Source organism: Coccidioides immitis (genome assembly GCF_000149335.2).
Source record: "Coccidioides immitis RS genomic scaffold supercont3.3, whole genome shotgun sequence".
NCBI lineage: Eukaryota > Fungi > Ascomycota > Eurotiomycetes > Onygenales > Onygenaceae > Coccidioides > Coccidioides immitis.
The window spans coordinates 3,257,273-3,274,136 of record NW_004504308.1 but is presented as its reverse complement, the minus strand read 5'-3'; the positions used below and the strand labels follow the sequence as shown (position 1 = coordinate 3,274,136).

Sequence of the window (16,864 nt, the reverse complement as noted above, 5' to 3'; positions counted from 1 at the left end):
CAAAAAGATGGCGACATTTGGTTTCTAGGCACGAGCTTGAACCGACGTTTGTACAATGATTGCTGATGGCTTATCTGATAGCCCAAGGAATTCTGCTGTCTGGCTTTCATAATTGATGACGGGAAACTTGTGAGGGCCATTCTGGCTCAGATGGAACAACGTCTCAGGGAAAGACTGTGGATGGAATTGCGCGTTTTCGAAAGAAAGTGAAGATTGAAAGGCCTGAGATAGCGGACAGAGCTGCACCTCCAGTCCGCATCCCGGCTGACATATGGTGCTAGCCCTTTTTGATGAGCTCATTCATGATTGAAGTACATACATATAGACCTACGTGGATAAGTTAGTCCAACTTTGCGAAAACCCGCAAGTTCAAACCGTCTTCACTGCTTTTCGTTGGTTACTCTTCTCGAGGAGCGGCTAAAAAGCGCCGGGGTGTTTGACCAGCGTGTCCACTCGCGCTGACCGCCAGAAGCGAAAGTGAACGACTAGTCGCATCCTGCTTTTCAATGGATACAAAGAATATAAAATAGTACACAGCCGAAAGCATGTGATTCTTTTTTCTCCTGTCTAACTAGCGAATATTTATTTTACAGAACTACTCCGTACATCCCAGGCCTTTCGTCCCAGAAAACTGTACATGGCTCTGTGCGTTCAGGGGTCCTAGTACGAGGTAACAGAGGGATTGTGATCACCTCTCCTGAGAACTGCGAGGTGTTCATTGGGTAGCTTGACTGAAGCGTACTAAACTTAAGGATGGAGGCCCGGGAAGCTGCAGACTTGGTGATAGTAGGTGCTGGTATGTAACTACGCGCCTTTCTTCGAGTCGGAAATTGACAATCTATGAAACCTGGGAGACGATGCTCAACGGATAAAATAGGAATCAACGGCTTAGCCGCCGCTCGAACGTACTGCACGATACATCCCTCCGCAAACGTAGTAATTCTCGAATCTGCGGCATCCATAGGAGGAGTATGGGCGAGAGAAAGACTCTATTCAGGCTTGCGCCTGAACAACCTCTTGGGAACGTATGAATATAGCGATTTTCCGATGGACGAAGCGTTCGGCATTCAGCCCGGGCAGCATATCACTGGAGAAGCGACGCATCGGTATCTCATGGCTTATGCGGAAGAATTTGAGCTTTATTCGAGAGTCCGGCTCCAGTCCCGAGTGGAAACCGTTGAAAAGCTCGATAGAAAAAGCGACGCCGCCTGGCTAGTGACATACACCAAATACAACGATGACGGGGAAAGCCAACGACAACAGATATTTACGCGGAAGTTGATAGTGGCAACGGGAGTAGCTTCCGAGCCTTTTATACCAACGCTGAAAGGGGCCGAAACATTCGATGCTCCCTTACTTCACAGCAAGGATACGGCCAGGAAGCAACGTGAGATTACTGAGGCAAAACGCGTGGTCGTTTTAGGCGGCGCAAAGTCTGGATACGATGCGGCATATCTAGCGGCATCTCACGGCGTGGAAGTCGATTGGATTATTAGCAAGTCCGGTCGAGGTGCCTCTTGGATGGCACCTCCGTACGTAACTCCACTGAAGAAGTGGCTAGAAAAGCTGGTGAATACTAGATTTCTGACCTGGTTCAGCCCCTGTTCTTGGGGCGAGGCGGATGGTTTTGGAGGCATCAGAGGATTTCTTCATGGCACGTTCATAGGCAGATGGATTGTGGACGTGTTTTGGAAAATCCTAGCAAACGACGTTGTAACTCTCAACGGTTATAGAAACCATCCGGAAACAAAGAAATTGGAGCCATGGACAGATGCATTTTGGTCAGCAACCACTTTTAGCATCCTCAACTATCCAACACATTTCTATGATTTGGTACGCGATGGAAAGATCAGAGTACACGTTGCGGACATCTCACATCTTTCACCAAAAACAGTTCATTTTGTAGGAGGGCAAGCAATCAAGACTGATGCTTTTATTAGTTGCACAGGCTGGACAGCTCTTCCAACCATAAAATTCCTTCCAGAAGGAATAGAAGAGCAAATGGGGCTTCCGCACAAAACCCAGAATGTGAACAAGCTGGCCCGCAAGGCAGATGCGGAAATCCTATCGCGCTTCCCTCGACTACAGCGGCAGCCGGAAGTGAAGAATCCATACGGGGGCGCTAGGAGAGATTGTACTCGCCCAGAAGACCACGAACCATATAGACTGTATCGCCATATGGTGCCACCGGACTTCATTCACGATCGCAGCCTTGGATTTCTGGGAACCGTGTCAAACTTTTCTACAGTTTTAACCGCCCAAACACAAGCTCTTTGGCTGGTGGCGTACATGGATGGAAAGCTGGCTCTTGACACCTGCTCACCCACGTTCGAAGACGACTTGCATTGGGACACCGTGCTCCACAGCCAATTCGGGAAGTGGAGATACCCGTTTACCGGTCAGCAACGATCGGATTTTGTTTTCGACGCAGTGCCATATCTGGACTGGCTATTGCGAGATTTAGGGCTCAAGGTGCATAGGAAGGGCGGACCTTTGGCGGAGATCTTTGAACCGTATGGCCCCGCGGATTATCGGGGTCTCATTGAAGAGTGGCAGAGGTCACTCACCCAGGAGTAGATGCGGAGAAGGGTATAACGGACCATGAGTAGATCTTCTGCGCTCCGTACGGTTTGCTGGCTGGTAAGATTGATCGACAGATCATTCCATGGGGCTTCCAGGGTTCTTTTAAGATGCCACTTAGCTGGTGGGATTAGATAATATGGCTACCCCATCCAATACACCAGATAGTCGTGCAGCAGACAGAGAGATACATACAACTGCAAAGTTCGAATCCAATACCTGGGAGCTTGTCGTTTTTGGCTGCCCAGATTGTGGCAGTTTCGGGTTGGGGCGCAGCCAGCACAACCAGCGAATGACATAATTTTCCGACTGGCTCAGCCACGATCTGGGGTCACTGAGCCACTCTTGCTGCTTACGACATTAAAACGCTTGAACCGAATCAACTCGAGTAGTCGTTGTGCTGGGCGCACGTAACTCAGATTCGACAGACATCAAATAGCCCTCTCAGGGCCAAAAAGACAAAAGCAAAGGGATAGAGATTTTTATGCCCAAGTGAAGTAAGCGTCAAGGCTCTCCGAGAGGTCATAACGTCCGTCATGTGTTTCAGGGCACTTTTCCGCCGGGGTGGAGGCAGTAAGATCGGGACCAACCCACCGATCAGCCTGGAGATGGAGTCCTCCCAAGAGAAAAAGCGAAAGGGCAGCACAGTGTCATCTTATCGGCCGGCGTATACGACGAATACGTTGAATCTCAGTACCTCGGACGAGAAGCAGCAAGTGTTTGGACAGGACACGATATCTCTAACTACAGCAGGGCATATTTCTAACGGCGGCAGCAGTAGGATACCAGCACAGACCTGTGATCCTCCATCAGGGCCTCCGCCTGGTTATGCTTCTCAAAACCACACGTTCTCTCCTCCCCTAGGTCCACCTCCTCATCTAGGAGCAACTTCATTTTCTCAGCCGGATCACAACTGGCAGGCCATTCCCGACCCCGCGGATCTTCCCCCACCGCCTGCTCATGCCTATCTATACTCCAACACCGGCAATGCAACTGAGGAAGATGCTGAGCGAGCCCACGCTTTCTGCGACAACACTCCGCTCACACTCCCGGTGGATCCCTTGCCGGAAGTCTACCAAGCCGCTCAAAGGGCCAGCTTCCGTCCGGTTAAACCAAGCGAATATAACGGGTCCCTTTCTGTCCCAACTAACGGCAGATGGGAGGGCCGCACCACCACCGGAAACCCGGACTGCATTATATGGACTGACCACCCAATGTATTTCGCACGGGAAAATTCTCCTCTAGTCACCGAATGCTCAAAGACTATCTACTTTGAAGTCACGCTCCGGAAATTATCTGGCGGTACACCCACCCAGACTCCCGGTTTCTCCATTGGGTATGTGGCACAGCCATACCCAACATGGCGTTCCCCCGGTTGGGAGCGTGGAAGCCTGGGTGTCTTTTCCGACGACGGATGTAGATTCATCAACGACTCCTGGGGTGGGAAAGAATTCACAACAGAGTTTGCAATTGGAGAAACTGTCGGCTTAGGAATGAAGTTTTACTGTGTGGGAGAGACACCATTCGGAGTAGCGCCGCAACCTCCAGCCGTGGACGGAGAGTTAAACTCCTTTGCAGTTGAAGTATTCTTCACGCGGAACGGAAAATTAGCAGGGAAATGGAACCTTCACGAGGAGATAGACGCTGACCAAGGCAGTCTCGAGGGTTTAGAGGGAGATTTTGATTTGCATGGAGCTATTGGATTGTTTGGCGGAGTGGAATTCGAAGCCTGTTTCGATCCATCAGGATGGAAATGGTCTCCACCTGAATAAATTTCCGCCCATTTTTACCCATTTGCTCTCATCCCATGGGTTTTGTTACTTCTTGTCAATATATACCTAATCAGCCATCTAAACGATAAACCGTTGACAGTCTTGTGAATATTTGCCGCACATGTACTTGGTATTTTGGATACGTATACCGGATATACTATCACTCATATATTGCTTTGGTATTAAAGAAATCTGACCGATCGTCGAGTGTAAAATCTGTCCGCCCTAATTGAGTTTGTAACATCCTAAATCTATTGCTATAATATCACTTGTCGTAAGCTGGAGCGTACAGATTGAGCTTGTGTCATCAAGCGAGATTTACCCAAGACATCAGCCACCGTCGCTCACCTCAATTTCATGGCGAATGGCGATAAAAAAGCGAGAAAAAAAGAAGAAAAAAAATTCAAGGCAGAAACCATGTTCCCGCAAAAGAAAAAAAAAAAAAAAAGAAAAAAAGAAAAAAAATTAATGACTCAATCAACTGTCGATCGTGAACGGAGAATTTCAAGAAAAAAGTTCCCGTCATGCAAAATCTCCCACCGTCGGTTTCATAAGTTGCACACGACGAGGGGTGGGGGGAAGAGATAAAAGAAAAAGAAAATATATAACTACATAGTTATATAATCATAATGCGCACTCCAAATAGGGTAGAATGATAGTTCTAGCCTAAGAGACAGAGAAGCCGGCATAAGTTAGGTGCTTCATCATCGACGAAATCGGGGATGAAAGGCCTTGAAGACGGCTAATCTTGAAAAGGTTCATCTTGGATTGAGATAGTCTGTCTGCGGAATCAAGCGACAGCTTTGCGTCGGGGAATAAGCCCTAAGCCCAGTGTGGTCGCTCTGCAGGTCTGTATTTCTCTATTCCAAAATCCGGACTCCAAACTTGCATGGATGACAGTCCGCATTCGGACTTCTGGATGTAACTCCTCCGTAGGCATGCAGTGAATCTCACGACGAATGGCGAGTAATCGACAATAGTTGGGCAGAAGGCTTTCACTATCTGGATGATCAGTATCCACGCGTAGGGCCAGATATATGCACTTCGCTGTAGAGAGTACCGAGTACTTACGTATTTCCATGTTTCCCGTGGTTACAAATGTAACGACTTTCTCTCACCGAAGGACTTGAGAAGTACCTCCGCGGCAAAAGATACTCATCCGGCCTCCTAGCCCATCAATACGAAACAAGAACCGTTGAGTCCTCACAAAAAGCAATTATTTACCGCGTTGAATGCAAAACAGCTTCGAAACATTCAAGTCAGTACTCGACGCGGGTCGGCGCCCCTGAATATCACCCGGCAAAGCCTCGGGCATCCCGGTTTAGCTTGATTTTAGCATCTCGGGGAACACCAGGCTTGCTTCCGGAGGCGCACGTTGCATGCAGCCAACCCTGCAACCTCTCGAACAGACGCGATGGTGTCCAGTGGCGGGCTGGAAGCCTATCTCAAATGAAGATTCTATCGGCCATCCCAGAATCTCATGCTTTGCCCTTTTTTTTTTTTTTTTTTTTTTTTTTTTTTTTTTTTTTTTGGTTGCCAACACATGTCGCTTACAAGATCTTGTTGGGCAGCAAGCGTAACGCCTTGTAAGGGTAACGGGATAGGCTGATCCACGGGAAAGATCAAAATGCATCTGTTCCTGTTCCTCCGTAATCAGAGTCTCACCGCTGAATTCCTGCTCCCGGTATTTCCGTACAGGACTTGCGCAATTCCGATAGTAGGAGCCAAAGCGCTTCAAGGTTATTGCTGGACCAATAATTAGCCTTTTCAAAACTCCTTCCGTTCCTGTTGACGCCAACTCCGAATCTCAGAACCACGTGGAATGATGAAAGGAAGACAAGAGGAAGATGTCTCGTTCAGCGCATCATCTGACCTGTCGCCGTATGGATGGATATCCGGCCCAACCTTCTCTCCTTCATACCAAGAGATTGAGCAGCTGGTGGGGCAAAACGTGGCAGTCTCCTTTCGTTGCCTTTGTGGACACGAAAGGCTACTCTTCGGTTAGTTAAGTTGAACATCCCTGGGGCCCTCAATCAAAAAAATTTTCAGTGAGAAGCGGTTACGCCGTTCATCGGCCCACTCGATTCCAGAGCCGTTTGCTTCGTTGCTAGTCGTTGCATAAGCGTTGACCCTGATCCCTGTCAGAACGCGACCTTCTCAAACAAAGGCAAAGCCGATCGGGTTCTTCCTGAGTTTTGGGGCTTCGGGACGGGGCTCCACTGCCATCAACTGGCTGGCTTCGAGAAATTTTCTAGAAGACAAAGTGGACGAAACTTTAGGACCGAGTATTATACGTATGAACGTACCCCATACGCAGACTCCACGAGAGCATGAATTTTCATTAATCGTTAGGACGGCAGATTTCGATGTTCAATGCAATCTTGTAGTTATGGAGCCGAGATCCGCCGTGGTACATGCATATGTATGTACTCCAGATGATACCCGAAATCCAGACACCCTTGGGTCCCCATCTCCATACATCTCAGACACGTAAGGCTGAGTGCTCAGATGTTCGGTGATCAGCAATTCCGATAATAGGATATCGATTGCGCAAAACTCAGCTGAAATTTCTCCAGGTTATTCGCTTCAGGGAACTCGCAGCATTATCACCATGGATGTCGAGACTGCAGGAACGCAAGTCCCGAGACATGTCCCGTAATATTCGGGGAATCGCTCTCTCGGGTGGGTGGGATCTGCCCATCAAGTCTTACATTCTGCGACATGCCGCGGAAAACAGGGCCGGCCAAATCTGCTTTGGGCCCGGAACCAGTTTTTCACTAGGCGGCATCAAAATTTGAGAGACGAGAGACAATTGTCGTAGCACGATTTCTGAACATTTTCTACTGCCAAGCATCATTTTCTCATCTCAATACTCCGTACGGAGCATGGAGGAGCACTAGCATCGGGAACGGTTCGCTGAATCTTTACTCCGTACTCCGTAGAAGAAGAACCTTGAACTCGAAAACAAGCACAAAATGTGTGTAACTACCAGGCGCATAACAAGGTGTGAAGCCTAGCCGTCTCACGGGAGGCGCTGGCTCCGGGCATTTATATTGACAATGTTGCAGAGAGGGGACACGTCGATTGGTAAACGACTAGACTGGTTCATTCCCTTGATACGCCATGAATACAGATATCGGAACCTCTTGCCCATTGGCATTCCAAGAAATACGACTTTCGACAATCAAGTGATCTACAACGACCCGGAGTGAGATCAATCACCACAAGGACTCAATATTTTCTAGGGGTTGCAGAGGATTTCGCAAATCCCTGGGTTCAATCCCTCCCTTGTACTCCGCAGTCACCCTCCCTTTGCTTTATCAAGTGAGAAAGCCCTGGAATCAGGAACAAGTAATAGACAAGGGAGGTTCACAAATCAAGCAAACTTTCACACCTGGCGCCCAATGATCTGGCACAATTTCGGAGGGGACTGCTATCTCGAAGGGCCCAACTCACATCCCAACCTCCAAACATCTAGAACAAAAGTTTGGCGCTAATGATCTTGGCGTTTTGTGAAGCGTTATCGGAGAGGCACTTCGGCCTGTATCTCATCTGTACGGCCGAAAATACATGTATGCTTTCAACTGCTCGTGTATCAGACCTCGGAGGTTTCGACGACGATTTTTGCTGGAAGCATTGGCAGGCGCTCGAAAATACTAGCACGCCATGAATTGCGTATGATGTATCTATGCTCCGCAGACAGCCCACAGCATTAAGAGTCATGGTTTGGAGCCCATGGCAGAAATTTGTTGTCCACATGAAACCAGCCCTGCATAGAACCCTGTTGCCCAGCTGTTCAACGACCTCCTAGTTCGAGAAATCCTTGCAAATTGGGCAACTTCCTGGCTGAAGGATTAACTCCTGGTGGAGGTATATGCTTCCTTTGAAGAGTCAAGTGATGACAGTCGTTAATGAATTCGCTTAATAAAATCGGTTCGTCGGAGTCTCTTCACTGCAAATCTGTGAGCAGCTCGTTCTCGGAATTAGAAATCCATCGTCACTCCCTTTTTTAAAGATAATAATGCTCTCCGCAAAAGAGCGGGAAGCGTTTACCTAGGTAGTCAGAAACCGGTCTTGGCGAATGGTCAATGCTTCGAATTTTATCCACTTTGTCTTCGCTGATCGTAACTATCGAACTGCGGGGCGGACTAGTGCGCATAATATTTGCTATGTCCCGCGAGCGTTATATTTGATACATTTTGGTAGCGAGATGGGCTGCTTTAAATCGTTGGTTTAGATGGTGGTGCTGAAATCCATACCCGAAGAGTCAATGTCCTGGAAGGTGAGCATGGATTGAACTGTACAACTGTTTGAACAGCAGCTCAAGCCTTGGAACTAGCCTTCCTTGTACTAGCGAATACTATGGCAGACACGAGGGACATACTCTTCGAGTTGAGATGGAATTGGACGTTTGAATTTACTCAGGCGCAATTGAAAGATATATCCTATCAATACCTCATTAGTTAGAAAAGCAGAAAACGAAATCATATGCTGAGAAACATTGAAAACTCATTATTTGGCTCAAAGATGCCCCAAGATTATCTGTTTATCAGCTATTTTCCCATCGGTCTTGGCGGACAGGTAGCTCTGTGGCAGCTAGGAGGCAAAAGATGATTCATGGTATCGGAATATGTCTCGCCTCAAATTGCAGAGGTGGTACAGTGGTACTTTCTATGCGCTTTGGCTCTCTAAGCAGCCGCAGATTTGACATCGCTACTGCAAGAACGTTCATCAGAATATCAAAAGGCGAGGGGCGTTAACATAGGAGACAGGACATTCCGCTTGTCAAGATGAACAACAAGTGAGACCCGGCTGCCAGGCGATGAGCGCCTCGATTCCTGGAATCATTTGGCATTTGCATGAAGTGATGTTGAATGCTCCTGCAGGGCGCTTCGGCGCAACCTGTCGCTTTGCCAAGACGCCGCAACTCATCGTCGCCGTGGGCCAATTCCGGAGACTCCAACCAAGACCAGATATCTCCTCAGGCTCATTTGTAGATTCTATCTCCGTTAACGGGCCGAAGTTGTTGCATCCAGAGCAACGATTTCATGCGGAACGCGGCCAGGTGCTGGCCCGGAGTGCCAGATGTGCTAATGTCCACCACGTAACAAGCTGGGACAACCAACTCTGTGCCTCTTTCCCCGACTTCTGGGTCTTTGTTGACTCGTAAGACGTTGCGCCGCCGACGAGGTTTTGAGTTCAGGGGTCTCAAATATCGCAGTCTTCGGCTATGTCAGCCCAGCCCCAGTTTTTCTCGCACTTGAGAACCCGGACCTTTCCGAAAGCGGAAACCTTCTTTGAGAACTGATGGATTGCGATGAAGAGTAGAGGAGCGGATTGCGGAATTCATATTCGATGGTCGGCTTGTAGGTCAGTCAGGAAGCTTGGTTTCACGAAAGGTCAGTCTCTCGACTCTGAACTCAGCCCGGTGTTGCATTGATCGTCGAATGTGCGCCTGTGCTCACCGACTGGCCGGCTGCCGCTCCCAGGAGCCGCCCGAGCCGGGTCCTGTCCATTCACCTCCCACACATCGTGGTTGCGGAACGGGATTTGGTGGTGCCGCTTGTTGGCCTGGGAGTTGTTGGCTCTCTTCCGAATCCAGAATCACCCCCAGCATATTGCATATGGCTGGCTAACAATGCAATCAGGGCAAATGTTCGAGTGAGTTGAATAAATCCCAAGCTTCCCCAAGCATGCATGTCCGCTGATATATTTGGGAGTTTCAGGAGCTGACAGTGCTCACTGCGCCTTCATTTCCACCAGCGGTCAGCTCAAACCCCGTTTCGGTCCAATTCTGAATATTCAGGTAATTTTGAAGCTGCTTTCGCCCCGTAACGAAGGAAGCGCCCCTCCGTCCTCCCATGTTATAACACGATCGCGGAGTAAGTTAGCGACTCCAACGTCAGATAACGAAGACCCCTGTTCCATGTGAAATGATTGACAGCCAATTTTTTTACTTTTTCCTGTCCCCCTTGGCCACGCTACGTAACTCCTTGGACTAAATCGTCAAATGCACCCCTCCCCGGTAACTTTGAAGCCAAAGACTAACTGATGCTTGCTCCTGAGGTAGCTCCACACACTGCTGGAGGCCTGCAGGGATGACCTCTTATTATTACGCCTTTCATAAATGCGCTTAACACACAAACACACACGCAAAAAAGAGGCGACCAAGTAATAACCAGTTACTCCATACAGTAGTGAGCTAGGTACCGAGTAAAAAGAGGGTAGTCGATGCACAGGCATATCCAGCCGCCAGTGGACCGAAACTACTCGATAAGCATAGGGATCCCATGAAAAAAGGAATTTTTCTAAAAGAAAAAATAAAAAATAAAAAAAGGTTTCGCTTCCTTTCCTGCTTCATCCTTTATCCTCACTACGTGCCCACAGTTGTCTTTTCAACGATGACACTATATTTGTCGCTGTCAGTTACCAATTGCGATTCACGATGCGAGGATGGTACAAATTAAGCTGTCTTCATCGGCTCCCCACCAAGCTCCCTTTAACCCCATGTTCCTGACTGTCTTGCTGGTTGCTCAGATCATTTTAATCTCTAACTAATCTCCTCCGCTTATTCTTCTCTTTTTCGTTTTCAAGTCTGCATTACTCTTCGCATCTTTTCTTTTTCTTTCTTTCTAGTCGCTCTCTTATACCCTCCGGTGGCCGCTCCACTGGGCCGCTCGTTTCCATCTTCTTCTACCTTAACGCCTATTAATCTTAATAATTTTCTTCCTTCTGGGAGCGATCGGCTCCGATATAATCGGGAGGTCTTCTTCGGCCACGCATTGTACGAGTTTCTACATACATTGGTTGGTGTTTAACGGTTGGCAAAGAAGACGCAATCAACGACGCATGATGGCATATGAATTTCCCCATTTTCTGGCTTTTAAGCTATTATTGTAGGTTTTATTTCTTAGTCGATCTACTCACTCTTTGCACCTCGCTGGCCTTGGGCTTTTTGAGACGGGATGATGGTCTAACTGGAGGATTGATACAGTGTCTACCGATATCTCAGACTGGCTGTTAATTTAATTGCAGTATGGACATTTCGTCCAATTCCTCCTCCGGAGAACCCTACCTTAACATCCCAAGATGCGACCATCATTATACCCTCCTTGCAAGGCTGTGGTGAGGAGTTGCGAGAGACAATTAGGACAATCTTAGTCAACGAGCCCTACCAGATTTTCCTGGTGACCATTGACGCGAACCGTGCAAACGCGCAGAAGATGCTCGACACGATGCCCGCATCGAAAACCAGAATCCAGCTTCTCAGCATCCCCAAGCCGAACAAGAGACGCCAAATGGTTCGCGCCATTCCCGAGGTGCGCACGGAAATCACAATCTTCGTCGATGATGACGTGACGTGGCCCAAGACGGAATTGAAGTGGATGCTCGCCGTATTCGAGAAAGACCCCATTTACGGGGGCGTCGCGACATGCCAGAGATTACGGCGTGTGAATGCACCGATGTTTTCAATGCAGAAGATCTGGGACTTCCTGGGGGCGTTGTACCTCGAACGGCGCAACTTTGATTGTGCTGCGACTACCCATGTGGATGGCGGCATGCCGTGCCTTTCTGGTCGTACCGTCGCGTATCGGACCAAGATCCTACAAGACCGCGAGTTTACTATGGGGTTCACCAACGAGGAGTGGTGGTTTGGGCGGTATGAGCTCAATGCTGACGACGATAACTTCTTATCACGATGGATGGTTACTCACGGCTGGGAAACATACTTTCAATACCATCCCGAGGCTGAGATTCAAACAACACTCGAAGACAATCCCAAATTCCTGAAACAATGTGTCAGATGGTCGAGAAGTAACTGGCGCAGCAATCTAACAACCTTATTTCAGGAACACGTCGTCTGGTTGTAAGTTCACCCCTAACTTTTCACCAATATTTCCTTTTCTATCCAAGACGAAGCTTATGGATGATGTTGATGATTTTCTGAACTTCTTTGATTTTCTTTGCTTCCCTTTTTTTTTTTCCTTTTATTTTTATTTTTTTTTGTCTTTCCTTTTCCCCTAGCGTCATTGTGTTGCATTTGATTGTCATGCATATTTTAGCGTGTTTGCTTTTTTGCTTTTTCTCGGGTGAAGATCGCAGGATCTGTCGCCGGGCAAATCGTGCCAGCAGATCCCTGTCCTTAACCTGGAACTGCCGCACTGGGTTTAGATTAGTGCTGGCTCCACCTTTTTCTAGAGCACACGAAGGCCGTTGTTCGAATTGGACGCTAACTCAAGGGGTCCGTGTGGCCACCCACTCTCTATTTAGCCGCCAACCGTGGAGCACCTACGCCGTCTTCCTGACCACGCTGTCACCTCCCGCTTTTATTGGCGATCTCTCTCTGATCCTCTTCCTCTATAAAGGTACAGAGGGTTGGAGTGGAGAGACCCGCACATTGGCGATGCAAGTACTCTTGCTGTGGATGTTCGTTAGCAAATTTATCAAGTTGCTCGGCCATTACATCCGCTATCCCGCCGATTTCCTCCTACTCCCAGTTTCGATATTGTTTGGATACCTCCATGGTATCATCAAGGTTTACGCCGCCTTCACGCTCAATGTGGTAAGACAAAAGTCACTTTCATTTTTACTTTCTTTCCCCGCATCGCAGGGCCAATTTGTGCAGTTTACCCGGCGGAGTTCCCACGGTTTGCCCAAAGTTCCTCCGATTCTTGTGCCGCCATGGACTGGTTCTAGCCCTGCTCCACTTTTCCACTCGCGTCTCCTTGCTTCAGCTCCGTCTTATTGCTTTTTCGTCCAATTTTAATTGCCCACTCACCCGACTGTTTTGGATCCTCAATTGGCCGCGTTTGTCCGTGTTAACTCTACGCGACCTGTGTCGTGGAGCGCTTACCATCGCCGTCATATTGGCTCCTTTGTCCGGCTCTTCACATGTATTTTCTCACCACGTGCTAACTACTTTTTAGACGACATGGGGTTCTCGTGAAGGCGCCGACGTCAGCGACACTGACCGGATGAAGGAAAAATCGGATTACGATAACTCCTCTTTTTCCAAAGCGCGATTATTGGCAGCTCCTCAATAGACCGGACCAAAAGCCTTCGTTAGGCCCGCGATCAGATAGCATAGATGGCCTTCCCTTTTACCGAATCGAGGTAACATAAGTACCTCGACCGAGTTAATGTCAACTTTGAGCCAAAACAAAAAAGGAACAGAAAAACTAAAAGAGAAGAAAACAAACCAGCCGGATGTTGGTGCATTCTTGAACTTCCCCGCTATCCTGCCGCTTTTCGCTCCGTATGGAGTACTCTACAGCGACATTTACAATATCATACCCTGACTCCCTCGGGTCGGAACGGTTTTTGGATAAGATGAATTATCCTTATAGTTACCCGTTTCTCTAACCCATTCCCCTTCTTGACTCGGCCGACGGAAAGGCCGATATGTTTTGATGACAAAATTTCCACTTTATCATCTTTTCACGGCCTTCCGTGCTATCCACATTTTTATTTCCACCCTTCGTACGGAGTCCTCCGTACCGACTCCCAATTTATGTTAGCGTTTCTGGAATACCATCAGCACTTTATGGATCCTGCATGTCTGAGAGGAGATTCCAGTCTCTGCAGACTACTTATTTTTTAACCGATTTTATACGAGTCGATCTACAGCGGTTTAAGGCCATGTTAGGGCCTGGAACGACTTGCTCGTGTGTCAACAGCGTGAATCTTTTTTTTTTTTTTTTTTTGGATCTTTTCTCATTTCATCCTTTTTCGATTCTCCCCTCCCACAGATGGATATTTATTTTTCACTGAAAAGTTTTAATTGATGGGCACAGGTTTACAAAAAGCACCGTTCTACTATATGACTGCTTTAGATCTCCTTTCTCGTTTTGCTTTTGAACATAGTCTTTCGTGCCATTTTTCCCGGCGGTCTCAAAAAGAATGTCATTGCTGTTGATTGCCCCTTTTTCCCCCGCTCCACCCGTAACCTCCTATCCGCGCGCAAGGAGATTTAGCATATTATTCTTTCGCAAATCATACTAATGAACGAGATCTCTTCCCTCATTTTAATTATCATCTCCTTTCACTGATAGGTCGCGGTATTTCCTTTTAATTAGAGTACCTGTCCTCCGCCCTATTAGCGTCACCATCTTATCAGCGCTCAGGGCACCCCCGCAAGTTCAACGTGCCACCCAGCAAAGACGAGTCATTCGCTTCCAACTCTTCGGGGAAGCACTTAACGATGCATACGGATTGTTCCCGATGCATGTGTACCAAATCCAAGCATGAAGTCGTTCTCCAATAGGGTAGGCGAAATAATTACTCCCGCGGTTTGAGTCACCGAGACCCGAGGAGTCACGACGGCCAAATCCCGTTTTCGGGATCTTGTTGTGCTGCCAATGCTGGTAATCAACCCGAGAATCGAATCGAAATTATTCCCGGTCTGCGTCGGAGCACGAATCGTTGGAAAATTTGCCCCGCGGGCTTTGACACTTTGTTTGCTTTTCTTAACGGCGGCGTGCGGCCAATTAGCTTCCAACTCTGGTTCTTATCCCATATCGCCGCCTGAAGTCATTCATTCAATAACGGCCAACACCAAGGTTCATCTGCCTTTTTTTGTTTTTTTTTCCCACCCAAAAACAAGTCTATCTTCTATGGAGTACCATCTATGCAACTCCTGCAACACCATGCAGTTGATATGTGCGACTCTCGCATATATCCAACATAACTGGGTGAACAGAACCACGTCAATAATGGGCATATGCCAGATCTCGTTGTCCACAAAGGGTAAACAACAGGCGCAATCCTTAAATATCCTTTGATTTACGAACCGGAGTCATGCATCGGTCGTCGTTTTATAACAGAAAGCTAAGGCGGGGAGAAGCGGTTGATGCATTAGCCCCTCTAACCGTGCTGCAGGATAAAAATATATTTCCGAAATGCATAAACTAAATAGCGTGCTGCAAGGTATGTATGGAGTCCGCAGTGCTCCAAACAATGGCTCTCCGAAAGTCGAAAACGTTTTCCAAAGGTGCGCATCCCGCTTTTCTTCACACCCTCCCCCCAAGAAAATTCCGTGTTGCTCTCTCCAGCGCCCGACACTTTACGAACTGCTCTTTATGGAAAAGTGCTTCTCAGAGCTGGACGAACAGTTACGAATGGCCAAGAAACGTTTTTTATTTGATTATCGAGGAGCATTGACGGATAATTTGAGTGGGCGGCCAACCAACGTAGGAGCCTTTTGTATCCGTCACTTGAGGCTCGGCAATTGGGAATCACGGCGCGAAATCAGAATCAAAGTACGAATCGGCAAGCCGACGGCACACCACGTTTGACCATGTCCAGTGCAAGAAACAACCGCGAGCGAAGCCAAGTAGGCATGTCTATGTATCGATGGACAACTACCCACGTGCATCCTCGGTACTTTGTCGCCGTAGGATCTGGAGAAGCAATCGGTTCTGCGGATGTGAATGGATACGGGGAAAGCAGAAGGAAAGGGGTAGCTAGGCCCTATCCTGGTCAACTAAATTTTGACATCGTGGCGGTCAGCGATGGATGGCACCGTTGTATGCCAACAAGGGGGTAGCACTGCTTGCATTGTATGATGCTGCTTCGTATCTCCCATCTCATTGGCTCGGTCGCAGTGTTCCTTTGTCGTAATGATAATTTCTTTTAAATCCCAGCGGATGTTTTGCCTTATATCGCACTTGAAGAGGCCAGGGTGGTCAACATCCCAGGTGCCCCTTGCTGGTCCCAATACTTAACATCCACTGGTGAATGCCGTAAGATTTTGGGAACGTGATACCCCATGGGCAACTAAGGGCCGGCACGGATCATAATAAACTGAATCACAAATCCAACCAATCCCAGTTTGCCCCCGAGCTCCGTGGCGCAAACCAAGCACTTGAAACAAACGTCCCGCTCGTCCCGCAAACGGTTGGTTGGGTTTGGAACTTTTCTCACTTCCCCCCAGGCAGGCTCGTTGACGTAGGGCAATCTTGTCCAAAAACCCTAGTCCGGCACGACGCATTCAGACATCGAGACGTTTCAAAATATGTCGAATGCTGGCCCGGAGTAGCTATTATAGCCAGTCTTCCTTTACTCCTAACTGCCAACAAAGCCCGTAACCTGATGCGAGCTGGGACAGCTTTACAGACAAGCATATTGACAACACTTAGAGCTGCTAAGCCATGGTTATTTTCTGTCTGTTATGACTGATGAGAGGTATTGAATGCCATATCACGAAATATATAATATGAGGAATCACAAGTGGGACAACGCAGTTCATCACTGCGAGAAGCAACTCGCTGCTCCTGCTAAAAGCAGCTTAATCTTCGGGGTCTCAATCTGACGATGTTGAGGATAGGTAATCCTTGAACTGTCCAGTTTACTTCATCCGGATACTCAGTACCTCTTCTGTTTGGTAATGAGCTGCAGGCACAGAACTCCGGCTGCTCGTCGCACAAACCAAAGCGCCCTCACCTTACCTTCCCCAGGCTCTCAGTCATTCTTAAACCCTCTAACATCGTCGTCTCTACTTATCCTTGAGTATC

General features: G+C 48.1%; 7 protein-coding genes across 7 annotated transcripts; 4 read left to right on the top strand and 3 right to left on the bottom strand.

Moving 5' to 3' along the window:
• Positions 1-753: 753 nt before the first annotated feature.
• CIMG_07719 (uncharacterized protein) lies at positions 754-2,609 on the top strand (the record flags this gene model as incomplete). Its single annotated transcript, XM_001240555.2, has 2 exons — positions 754-796; positions 878-2,609. 2 exons carry the CDS (start codon positions 754-756, stop codon positions 2,575-2,577), a joined length of 1,743 nt encoding a protein of 580 aa, XP_001240556.2. The 3' UTR covers positions 2,578-2,609.
• Positions 2,610-2,980: 371 nt separating this feature from the next.
• CIMG_07720 (uncharacterized protein) lies at positions 2,981-4,567 on the top strand. The gene has a single exon (XM_001240556.2). The coding sequence runs from the start codon at positions 3,117-3,119 to the stop codon at positions 4,350-4,352; it is 1,236 nt and encodes a 411-aa protein (XP_001240557.1). The 5' UTR covers positions 2,981-3,116; the 3' UTR covers positions 4,353-4,567.
• Positions 4,568-5,142: 575 nt separating this feature from the next.
• CIMG_07721 (uncharacterized protein) lies at positions 5,143-5,433 on the bottom strand (the record flags this gene model as incomplete). The annotated part of the gene is made up of 2 exons (XM_001240557.2): positions 5,143-5,354; positions 5,424-5,433. 2 exons carry the CDS (start codon positions 5,431-5,433, stop codon positions 5,143-5,145), a joined length of 222 nt encoding a protein of 73 aa, XP_001240558.2.
• A 766-nt stretch (positions 5,434-6,199) lies between these two features.
• On the top strand, positions 6,200-7,011 carry CIMG_13314 (uncharacterized protein; the record flags this gene model as incomplete). The annotated part of the gene is made up of 3 exons (XM_004445112.1): positions 6,200-6,352; positions 6,520-6,842; positions 6,891-7,011. 3 exons carry the CDS (start codon positions 6,200-6,202, stop codon positions 7,009-7,011), a joined length of 597 nt encoding a protein of 198 aa, XP_004445169.1.
• A 2,328-nt stretch (positions 7,012-9,339) lies between these two features.
• On the bottom strand, positions 9,340-9,969 carry CIMG_13313 (uncharacterized protein; the record flags this gene model as incomplete). The annotated part of the gene is made up of 2 exons (XM_004445111.1): positions 9,340-9,574; positions 9,818-9,969. The coding sequence occupies 2 exons, from the start codon at positions 9,967-9,969 to the stop codon at positions 9,340-9,342; spliced, it is 387 nt and encodes a 128-aa protein (XP_004445168.1).
• Positions 9,736-13,396, top strand: CIMG_07723 (polysaccharide synthase Cps1; the record flags this gene model as incomplete). Its single annotated transcript, XM_001240559.2, has 6 exons — positions 9,736-10,013; positions 10,116-10,234; positions 10,423-11,248; positions 11,347-12,219; positions 12,624-12,915; positions 13,280-13,396. Exons 3-6 carry the CDS (start codon positions 11,202-11,204, stop codon positions 13,394-13,396), a joined length of 1,329 nt encoding a protein of 442 aa, XP_001240560.2. The 5' UTR covers positions 9,736-10,013; positions 10,116-10,234; positions 10,423-11,201.
• A 2,165-nt stretch (positions 13,397-15,561) lies between these two features.
• On the bottom strand, positions 15,562-15,941 carry CIMG_07724 (uncharacterized protein; the record flags this gene model as incomplete). Its single annotated transcript, XM_001240560.2, has 2 exons — positions 15,562-15,821; positions 15,908-15,941. The coding sequence occupies 2 exons, from the start codon at positions 15,939-15,941 to the stop codon at positions 15,562-15,564; spliced, it is 294 nt and encodes a 97-aa protein (XP_001240561.2).
• Between the last annotated feature and the right edge of the window lie 923 nt (positions 15,942-16,864).

Excerpts from the sequence above, each read along its gene's own strand:
- CIMG_07720 (XM_001240556.2), top strand. The coding sequence starts at position 3,117 with ATGTGTTTCAGGGCACTTTTCCGCCGGGGTGGAGGCAGTAAGATCGGG.